We start from the raw sequence: 11,752 nt of genomic DNA, 5'->3' as shown, positions 1-11,752 counted from the left end.
CTTCCAGGACTTGATCGTGCTTGCTCAGGGCTTCCTCTGGGCTAACACTGAGGGATTTTTGACCAGACGAATATCTTGGTCCAAAGCCAGCCAACTGGGGCTTGAGGAGTGGTTTTGAACAAAGGCGGAGTTTACCTGAGTCAGAAAATGGTCAATACCGCTGCTCATTTCCCATGCTTTCATATCAGGCTAAAAGCTAATAATGTTGTGGAAAAAGTATTCTCCACTTTGCAAAAAAATCACTCGACTCACAGAGTTTCAGATGTCAAAACTTTTGTTTTATTGACCACAATCATTTATATTTGTTTGAGAGGTTCTTTTTTTTTACACATGCCTGACCGTTACAATAAGGTATTTGAACTTCAAACTTTGTCAATTATCTTACCATTATATTCCAGTAAATATATTTCTACAATTTTAATTTCAAGAAAAGTTTTGTCTTTTGCCGTTATGACTGTATAAATCTACGCAAGAGGGAGGAGATGGTTTTTAGAATAAAGTTTTCGAGGGCACATGGGTTATAGAAAATAATGTGCACAGATAAATAATTTAGAATAAATTCTGCAATATTACATAAAAATAAGAATAGTCCATTTTGATTTCATGGTGACTTTAATGCTTGCCCCACCTAAAAGCTGTGGTGACAAAGGTGAAAATGTACATTATTGAAAAAAATATGTTGAAAAACCAATCAAATCTTCCGAGTTCATCTCGGAGGTGGGGCGATAAAGTGTTAAACCGTGCTTTGACGATAATTCACTGATTTTAATATTGTATTGAATTAGTATGACTAACGTAAGCTATATAATGATTTTGTATTGCCATTTTGGCCGTCATTGTAATGGATCAATGAAATTACCAGAACGCTGAGCAGTTTAAGTAAATATAAAACCATGCTCATTCGGGGGCAAAGTAAAAGTATGAAAGTGAAAGTATATTTATAATGAAAGTGAAAATATATTTATAATGAAAGTAAAAGTATATTAAATGAAAGTATTAAAGTGAAAGTATATTTATAATGAAAGTAAAAGTATATTTATAATGAAAGTAAAAGAATGAAAGAATATTTATAATAAAAGTAAAAGTATGGAAGTGAAATTATATTAATAAATAATATAAATAAAAAATGAATGAGTGCAAAGATACTCATTTATTCATGATGCCTATTTTAGAATGTAATGCGTTACATGCAAAACTATCGACATCATCATAGTATCTTGCATCTGCATTTGGTAAACAGGGTCTTATTAAATAACTAGATGATCTAAGCATAAAAATTAAGAACAAGTTATAAATCTTTAGATTTATTTATATAAATCAAATACATGTCTTACTTAAAAGTCTTATAGCATCCTTGTGTTAATATGAATCTCACACTTGTTCACTGTACGACTTTTGGTGACCGTTCTATGTCCAGTCATTTGTTGCAGCTGGCTAGGATAGATTTGTTTGGAAGGAAGCCTTTATTGCATCGGACAAATTCTTTTTGAATGGCTGCGTAGAGAAGCTAATTTACTAAATCTCTTCCCACATGAAGGACAGAGATACGGCCTCTCTCCAGTGTGGCTCTTCTCATGTATTTTCAGACATGCTGACCAACTGAATCTCTTGTCACAGTGTGAACACTTGTAAGGTTTTTCTCCAGTGTGAATTCTCTGATGCAATTTCAGTTCAGAATTTGTGATAAAGGTCTTCCCACAATCAAAGCAAATATGATTCTTCACACCACTGTGTATTTTCTGGTGTCGTTTTAAACCACCCAGCTGACTAAAACTCTTTCTACACAAAGAACACGTGTAAGGCTTTTCCTTTGAGTGAACTCTCAGGTGAACCTTCAGGGATACTGCCAAAACAAATTTTTTACTGCACTGATCGCAGTTATACTGTTTTTCCCCAGAATGACAAAGCAGATGTAATTTAAGAGTGTTTGCATGTGCGAAGCTCTTCTCGCACAGATCACACGTGTACGGTTTCTCTCCAGTGTGGATCCTCTCATGTATTCTCATGTGTCCCGCCTGACTGAAACTCTTCTCACAGTGAGAACACTTGTAAGGTTTTTCTCCAGTGTGAGTTTTCTGGTGCTGTTTCAGTTCAGCATCTCTAATAAAGGATTTTCCACAATCAAAGCATATGTGATTCTTCACACCACTGTGTCTTTCCTGGTGTATTTTTAATGCACCCATCTGACTAAAACTCTTTCCACACAAATAACAAACATGAGGCTTCTCCTTTGTATGAACTTTCAAGTGCTTCTTCAGGGTTTCAGGCCTTGAAAACAATTTACCGCACTGATCACAGTTATATGGTCTTTCTCCAGAGTGAGAATGTAGATGTAATTTAAGAGCGTTTCCTTGTGCGAAACTCTTCCCGCACTGATCACATGTGTACGGCTTCTCTCCAGTGTGGACTTTCATGTGTTCCTTGAGGATTCTTTTTTGTGCGAAACTCTTCCCACACTGATCACACGTGAACGGCTTCTCTCCACTATGAACTCTCATGTGATGTATCAGATTGTGTTTGTATGAGAAACTCTTTCCACACTGAAAGCAGGTAAAAGATTGTTTGGCACTTCTTTTCAACAAAGAGCTTTGTTTGTTGACATCAAGTTTCTCCTCGGCTTCAGTAAATTCTTCACTCTCCTCTTTTTCTTCTGTCAGGTCTGATTTTCAGTAAATCATAAAAAGAGAATATGAAGGAAAATAATACACAAGTGAACCCTGATATGATAGCAGAAAACTGCTATAAAAATATTTTGATGAATTTATTTTGATGAATTATCTTCAAATTATTATTATTTAAATATTTCAGGCACAATTATTATTATTTGTTATGATTATTCATTTCCTCCTTTAACTATGTTTTTAACTACATCCACTAAATCTGATGAACTGATTGAAGATGTATAACCTTTATGTTCTTCATCATTATTAATGAGAAATCAAGAATAAACACCAACCTCTTTGTTCTTCAGTATCTTCATCTTTTATTCTGTAGGGTTCTGGATCACCTCTTCGTTCTTCAGTATCTTCATGTTTTATTTTGCAGGGTTCTGGATCATTCATGTTCTCACTATTTTTTTCTCTTGTAGGCTGATGGGAATATTCCAGCATTTTTTGGTGAAATATTGTAGAAGAAGCTTTACAAGAGGAGAAGGTATCTGGTTAAATTGAAAAACAATTAAATAAGTTATTAAACTGGTGATATTAATTAACATATTTTAAGCATTTAAATTTTGTTTATCCATCTGTCAAAGGATAAAATTATTGAATTTGTTATTTAAAAACAAATTCACATATTCTTTCACCTTTATTTATTTTTTTAATTCTTACCTTTATCAACAGTATTGCCATATGAACAACAAACACCATTAAAATAACATTACAGCTGAGTTCATTTAACTTGTCATTTAGAAGAGGTTTTGTTAATTGATGAAGTGTTTTATTGTGTCTAAATGAAACATATATTAGAGACTGTAATTAAGTAAATGCTGTTAAGAAATTTATGTATCTTGTAAATATAAAAAGTGGTGATTGTGTTTTGTTTAGTTTGCCTTATCTATTGACACTAGGGCTGCGCAATTAATCGAATTTCTAATCGCAATTGCGATTACAGAGACCATGATTACGTAATTGTTCAAAACCGTGATTACAAAAAAAGTCCACTTACATTATTCTGCTTTTACGTTGCGAGAGGCGAATCACGACTTCAGCTAAATATGAACTTCCAGTGATTTAAGTGTAAGCTGAAATAAAAAATCTCTCACCTCAGAAAAACTGACTTTCCTGTCCTGTCAGCCATTATACTGTGCTCCTAGGGCCCTCTTCAATTGCACACGCAAATGCTGCAGCGTGCGCTGTACATCACTTCACTATATATAAAGTAGTTTCAGCCTCAAACCTTGCGCCCACGGACCATTGGCTGAACGTCTGATGCATGTGGCACACTTTTCTGGAAACACTTCAGGAGTTTCAAAGTCGCGATATGATTGGTTGAATTTTACAGAAAGTCCGGGAAACGTGAGTGTAGGGCTGTACTGTCGTAGTCGATTAATTGGTCGATACGTTCTGGTTCGACCAAAATTCTGATTGGTCGATTTTCTGCCGCGTTTATTTCATCAGTTTTGCCGCGCTGAGGCGTGCTCATTTCATCAGGTGGAAAGCACTAACTGCTAATGGGGGTGTTTTCAGAGTACCCTTGTTTCACTGTAACAGTCTGTCTTCAAAACACCCCCCTTGTTTTCACCTTTTTTGGATTAGCCCAACCCAAGAGAGAGCGTCGAGCATAGAAGGTTTGATGCTGAATATTATTTATTTAATTGTGAGAGCGTTTAATAGTCAGTCCTCTTCTAACATGTCAACAACAAAGAAATCGACAGTGTGGCAGCATTTTGTTAAAATTGATAACAGGAAAAAGGTCGAATGCAAAGTTTGCAAGCAACAGTTTTCCACAGCTCGACGACAAACATGACATATCATCTAAAAGTGGTAAGCTCACTTGTCTGCGTTAGCTTGCCCTGTCTGTTTTGAGTAGGCTATATGAACATATCAGAATTTGCATATTTCAATGTTTTAGTGTGATAACCTAACTTTTTTATTTTTTATTTGGAGCCTAATGCGCAATTGCGCTGTGCTGTTGGTTGTGTTAGTTTTGAGCCTAGGATGTTTTATTTTTCAGTTATGCACTTTATTTCGTTTCTGCTCTTGATCTGGTTTGTTTAATAAATATTCTTTTTTTATTAAAGTGGACGTGCCTTTTGTGTTTATTAAGAGTAAAAGCTTTAGTTAATAGTCTATTCGTGTCTCAGCTGCGAAGCTGAGCTCATGTTCAGCCTCGCTCGGTGCGAGGACATGCACGGTGAAATGATAGTGTCTGACAGTTATAACTTATTATTATAACATATGACAAAAATAATTGTCTAAATTATGTTGCATATTCCTCAACAGTTCTTGTGATGATATCACTAGTTGACAACATAGTACTATTTTCGGAAATCATAAGCTATGATATTGCGCAGGTGCACGTGATGCAGCGCTGTCAGAGCTGACAGACTCGAGTGTCAGACTCATTTCAGTGCAAAATAATTAGGTCAAAAACGATTTAATATACTGCAAATAGCCTACTAGTTGTTTATGTTTATTTATAATTCATTTAGGCGGACAACAAGGCTACCAAGTACTGCGCACAGTGCGCATCTAATTAATTTAACGTTTTTTTTTTCTAACGTCATTTTTAGTCGATTTTAGTCGATTTTTAGTCGAAAATTTCAGGACTTCAGTCGATCAAGATTTTCTTTGGTTGAGTACAGCCCTACGTGAGTGTCATGTTTTTTATCGGTCCGCCTGGAAACAAATGCTGTGACGCTAAAACCTCTCGTGGAAGAAGAAAATCGCTGTGTTTACAACTGTGACAATGAGCGCTTATTAGGATTAACTAAACACTGGATTTTCAAAAGTATGTGAAGTTCACGGCTCCATTGTTGCAGTAAACTTGCACAACGTTCTTCAATGAATCATTTGTTCGATGCACGCTGATTTGTTATTGTAGGGACATCAACATTATATTGTAACGCCCCTGAACATGACGCAGAACAAAACGAACTGTGATTGGTTGTGTTAATGTCAGTCAAATGTTCTCTTGGGCGGTCCTTGGCCAAGAAAAGCTGTGATAGAGTCCAGACCTTCTTCCGTCAGTCTGAAGGTCTGGCTACGCGAGACTATATATCAATCACAATTTAAACTCCGAGCATGCAACGTTGTTACATTATAAACTAGTAAGGCATGAAATAAAAGTAAAATACCAATAAATCATGTTACTATACGCCATGTGTCAGCTGAGAAGGATTTGCATGCAGGTATGATGTTCAATCTAATTATCAGGAGCAGCTTCCATGTTTCATTAACAGTTCTTGTTAGTATTGTGTATTCACCATGATAACTCTTGTTTCCATAACCCCAAAATGCCCCTTTATTTTATTAATTGGTTTTTTTTTGTATATTTTTAAATGACTGTGGTGGCACATACCAACATTGTATTAACCATTTAAAAAGTGGGTCACTGCTTGATGACCATGGGAAAATGTGGGTCCCAATGCTAAACGAGTTTAGAGCCACTGGTATAAAGCTATTTAAAGCATAATTTAATGTAAATTGTGATAATCGTAATTAATAGGCCTATGTCACGAAAAAATTGAAGACCGGAAGTACATCTTTTAGTAGGGATACCGCTCTTCCGGTTAGCTTTTTACAATGGCTTAGTCCGATAGATACTGCTGGACCAAATCTCTCCGCAACCTGCCTGAAGTCACATATGACGATGTAGTTCGGATGGTAAATGAAAACTCTCAAGTGAAACGTCAAAACTGAGGAAAGGGTACAAGTTCTTCTGGGAGAAATTTATTTTCAATTACAGAGGTAAGTGTTTGAATTCCGCCGCCAGTAAGGTAAACATTTCTATGGTAACAGCGAGTTGGACCAATCAGCAGACGTTGCTGCTACACTTAGGATTGTGGGTAGTGTAGTTTTTTTCATAAGATCGCGGGTAAAACATGTTTTTCTTAAAACAAGGTTGATTTCATACGAACTTATAGCTTCTACAGGAGCAAAAACCTTCGCTTCACAACCTCATAGCTCGTGGTCAGTCTACCTCGGATGGTTTAGATATTATGGTTGATAATCTAAATCCTTATCGAGAAATACTGTTGACCGGAAGTTCTGAATCCCTACTCCGCGTTCCGGAAGCAGGAAGTGTGACATAGGCCTATAATCGCAATTAGAATTTTAAAGCCACACCGCGGAACTTTTGCGGGCGCTAGGGGCGCTAGACCTGTAACTTTCACGTCTAGCGCCCCTAGAGGCCACAAGCGCCGCAGCACTGTCGCAAAAGTCTGCTCCATGAGTATATCAGAGCCTATGGTCACGTGATGGCCGTAAAGCGATACGTTCTCCAGGTCACATGACCTGGCCAACGACGGTCCGTCTTCTCCAAACTTACATAGGCGGTATTTCAAGAGGGCAGCCCCGCTCGGAGCATTAATAGTGTCAAACGCTGTATATTGGCCTGAGGAATCATTTAAAATAACTCGTATGCGTCAACTCTTTAGGTCACAAAGTCCGCGGTGTGGCTTTAAGGGAATAATCGACAATTATGATTTTTGGCATAATCGTTCATTCCTAGTTGACACTAATAAAATGTGCTTTAATTGGCAGTTTACATGTGATCCTAAGTCATTAACTTGACTATTAACTAGAACTCAACTACTGACATGAATTTGAGGCTTGTCAACAGCTGTTAATAAAACGTCATCAGCAGAGATCTCACTTTATTCTAAGGGACTGTGGTAGAAACAATTTATTAGAATAAAATGTATGCAGAATGAGCATAAAAGTGCTCTGTAATAGCATATATAAATCTGAGACACATGTACAAGCCACAACTATATAATAGTTCTTCTTCTGCTTCCTATCTGTGTGAGAGAACATTTCATGAAAAGGTACAAGTAAAAAATATAGCTGCGAGCAGCGATTGCGGGCCCAAGCCGGTGGCACCGCCACCCTGGTGCCTTTAGTTACACTAAAGGCACCGGGGTGGCGGTGTCACTGGCTTGGGCCCTATATTTGGGCCCTATATTCAGCTATATTTATTTATATATATATATATATATATATATATATAAATAATGCAACAATATATATATATATATATATATATATATATATATATATATATATCAGACAAGTAATATTCTCTGTCTTGTCCCTTAATGTTTTTTTATATATATATATATTTTTTTTTTTTGGATGCTAAACTATTGTTTATTATAGGCTTTGTACTTCACTCACGTTCCAATATTGAAGGGAAAACTTCACATGCTCTTCACATGCGCAAAAATGTGCTTGGAAACATCACAGTTGAGCAGTGATTTCTGTGAATAGTATGAGTATGAATTGTACTACTGTCTATTTAAACAGAGCAGTGTAATTTTTATATGTTAGGTTGACTATTTTATTATTATATTTTATTAAGGCTATAATGAACAGGCTGCGATGTCAAGATTGCAATGCTGGAATGCACAATATGTTGTTGTTGTGTTTGTGTGTGTGTGTGTGTGTGTGTGTGTGTGTGTGGCGCGGGCGCGATCGAACAGTGGAAACATAAAAATATAGTCTCCGTAATTTTATTCATACAGGACATAATTTAAATTGCAATGTGTTTACTTATATTTATGTACACTCACAATAAAACACAACATTGTGCTTTTGTAAAAAAACATTCAAGCAATCCCACCCCCGAAATGGCGCCATTTTTAAAATGAAACTAAAATGCTCACGGCTGCATGGGCAATATGTGTCTACAGCGAGGAACGAGCAGAACAGAGTGAATGTTTTTTAGTTCATTCCTACTGGACGTCCATATTTCACTTTCGCTTTTAAGGTAGCGATTTAAAAGCCCCCACCGCGCTGTCACACATCGATTAACCAGTGGGAAAAAATTCTCAGTCACATCGCTAATATATTTATATATAAATACAATATACAATGGGCCTACCTGATTTTGAACACAAGAGGGCAGTATAGCCCTATGTATGACTTTTTTCTTTTTACTAAATAGCTCATTCTGGCTGTTTTTAAACTTGTACATAATTCTTGAATTAAAAAAAAAACTGAATAAACCCAAAACTGGGTTTAGATCTGATATTTGTATAATTTTATATAAAAATAAATAGTGTATAATTAAATTTTTAGAAGATCTGAGACGTTTTCTGATTCCTTTTTTGACATTACTTTAATCCCTCGCCATAGCAAAACCGTTTGAGATATTCAATATCCGTTCACAATTTAGCATCTTTAATGTATTTTCATCATGTTGAAAAAGTTTGGTGTGAATAAAATAAACCACTTAGCAGGAGTGGGTAAAAATGCAGAGGCTGAATTTGCAAATAAATCCACATTCAAACCAAAATATCTGACTTCCTCTTGGTCAGAGCTAATGATTGTAAATTAGAAAGTTGTCCGACTCGATGAGACCAATATACTTACTGATTTTTATAATTGTGGGTAAACCTAACCCCCCCCACTTTTGTCAAAAACATTTTGAAAGTGACACACTTCCTGCTACCAGTTGGTGGCGCTATAACTTTGACTCACAATAGTTACATCCATCTGATCGGCCTCTTACCACCAACACACTGCTGAAGTTTCATCAAGATCAGTTAATGTATGCAGAAGTTATACCACTTCGTGTTTCTCTTTTCTCGCCATAAATGCGTTTCCACGCCACGGCCAAACCGTTCGAGATATCAAAAATCCGTCCGCAATTTAGAATCCTCAATGTCTTGACTTCATGCATACAGAGTTTGGTGGCGATTTAATTAATTTTCTAGGAGGAGTGTTTCAAATTCCATAGCAAACGTTCTCCAAACAACACATAATAGCTGACTTCCTGTTGGACGGAGCTAATAACTTAGAGTGCGGAAGTTGTTCGGCCCGATGAGATCTATATGTGTACCGAGTTTCATATTAATTCATGCAAGTGTGTTTGATATATGGACCAAGTTTTCAGACTGTGTTCAAGGGGGCGCTGTTGAGCCCCCCTGCCACGCCCGGTTACCAGCTTCAGCCCGGCACTGATGGCCGTGGGTTCTGAACTGTGTGCAAAGTTTCAAGAGTTTTTGAGCATGTTAAGGACCCCAAAAGCCCCTGAAACCTTGAAAAACTAAGATTAAATGGAATAGACAAATCCCCCACCCCCACCCCCCTACACACACACACACAGAGACGTAGGCTAGAGGCAGAGAGAGAGGGAGAAAATCCTCTTTCAAACCAAAATATCTGACTTTCTGTTGGTCGGAGCTAAGGAGTATAAATTAGAAAGTTGTCCGGCTTGATGAGAACAATATACGTACCAAGTTTTGTGATTCTAGGAAAAACTAAGCCCCCATTTTTGACTAAAGGTGGCGCTACTGAGCCATTCCACCACACCCGTTTCTGAAACTTTGCACATGTCTACTGGCTAATACATGTGATGTGTCTGTCGAGTTTCATCCAATTTCAAGCATGCTAAGAGTCTCAAAAACATCAAAAAAGAATATTAAAGTTTGATGTGTTGCCATGGCAACAGTATCTAAGATATCAATAATCCTTTCACAGGTCTACATCTGCCGTGTGTCTACATTATACACATAAATTTTGAAGCAAATCGGGTAAAAATAAGAGAGTGATTTCAAAGCATTTTGAAAGTGACACACTTCCTGCTGCCAGTTGGTGGCGCTATAACTTTGACTCACAATAGTCACATCAATGTGATCGGCCTCTTACAACGAACACACTGCTGAAGTTTAATCAAGATCAGTTAATGTATGCAGAAGTTATAACACACTTCCTGTGTCCCTTATTCGCCATAAATTCGTTTCCTCGCCACGGCCAAACCGTTCGAGATATCAAAAATCCCCTGGCAATTTTTCATCCTCAATGTCTTGACTTCATGCTGACCGAGTTTGGAGGCGATTGGACGAATTTTCTAGGAGGAGTATTTCAAACAACCCATAATAGTTGACTTCCTGTTGGGCTTTTGTAAAATTTAGAGCACGAAAGTTGTTCGGCCCGATGAGATCTATATGTGTACTGAGTTTCATATTATTACATGCAAGTGTGTTTGATTTATGGACCAAGTTTTCGGACACCATTCCAGGGGGCGCTGTCGAGCCCCCCTGCCACGCCCGGGTACCAGCTTCAGTCCGGCCCTGATGGCCGCGGGTTCTGACCCGTGTGCAAAAATTCAAGAGTTTTTGAGCATGTTAAGGGCCCCAAAAGTGGCAAAAAGGCGAAAGAAAAATAATAGAAAAAAAAAAAAAATAATAATCCTACCGGAAACAATAGGGACCTTCGCCCTTTCAGGGCTTGGGCCCTAATAAATCAGCATAATAGTCCAAATAAATATAGGCTAGTTCGATTTTTCTAATATCTTCATAGCAATATAGGAATCGCATAATTTACATGTACATACTGGCAATAAGAGAAAGTGACACCTTGACAAGTGACATTCAGTCACAGTAACATTATTGTTCCAAACATCGACACACGAACAAAGAAAAAACACACAATAGCTCGTCTTAAAGAATTTAACACATACACATCGTTGACAACTAAATGTTAATTTCCGTCGGCAAACGCATGAAAAGACGCACAAATACAGATGTACCCGATGAAAACAATACATAAACCATCCCTTTAAAGGCTGCTTAAGCTATTTCTGCACTTTATAGTGTGATTAATATGGCTGCACCGTGAACTGCTCGACTCACCTCAGAACCAGAACACTCGATGCTGATGACTGACGTGATGTCGTCATAAGTGACGTCTGGTGACGTCGTTGCCGCCTACGTTATCAAAAATGCGACACATATTATCCTCAGATATCATATAAAACAGGTGCTATACAAATATGAAACAAAAATAACAGTATAAATTCCATTCTGTGTCGAGCTGTTTGTTAGAACAAATGAATGTGGGATTGTCATACTGAATGTTAATGATGTAGACAGACAGCCACTTTCAGTCATGTTTGGGGTGAAATATAATTTATTAGACATATTATAAAAGCTATATCGAGCCCAAACAATACAGTAGCTTTCATAAATAAAATGATTCAATTATTTTATATTCAAGAATAAAAGCAGAGGTGGACTAGGACTAAAAGTGGCCTTTTAGCTAATTTCAATACAGACAGTTTAATAACTAAAGATGAAAATAGTAAA

The 11,752-nt window shown here is 37.1% G+C and overlaps 1 protein-coding gene across 1 annotated transcript; it reads right to left on the bottom strand.

The window, feature by feature from the left end:
* Positions 1 to 264: 264 nt before the first annotated feature.
* Positions 265 to 11,453, bottom strand: LOC311085644 (uncharacterized protein). Its single transcript, XM_084118200.1, has 3 exons — positions 11,300 to 11,453; positions 2,957 to 3,157; positions 265 to 2,659 (listed from the first exon to the last, which is right to left on the bottom strand). Exons 2-3 carry the CDS (start codon positions 3,108 to 3,110, stop codon positions 1,464 to 1,466), a joined length of 1,350 nt encoding a protein of 449 aa, XP_083974326.1. The 5' UTR covers positions 3,111 to 3,157; positions 11,300 to 11,453; the 3' UTR covers positions 265 to 1,463.
* Positions 11,454 to 11,752: the final 299 nt, after the last annotated feature.

This window comes from Abramis brama, assembly GCF_963993115.1.
Source record: "Abramis brama genome assembly, chromosome: 6".
Taxonomy (NCBI): Eukaryota; Metazoa; Chordata; class Actinopteri; order Cypriniformes; family Leuciscidae; genus Abramis; species Abramis brama.
The sequence above is the reverse complement of the archived record's forward strand: the minus strand, read 5'-3'. Positions and strand labels throughout refer to the sequence as shown.

Coding starts and splice junctions, on each gene's coding strand:
- LOC311085644 (XM_084118200.1), bottom strand. CDS start 3,110: ATGCTGGAATATTCCCATCAGCCTACAAGAGAAAAAAATAGTGAGAAC. Junction 2,660..2,956: donor AGATACTGAAGAACAAAGAG/GTTGGTGTTTAT, acceptor ACTGAAAATCAG/ACCTGACAGAAGAAAAAGAG.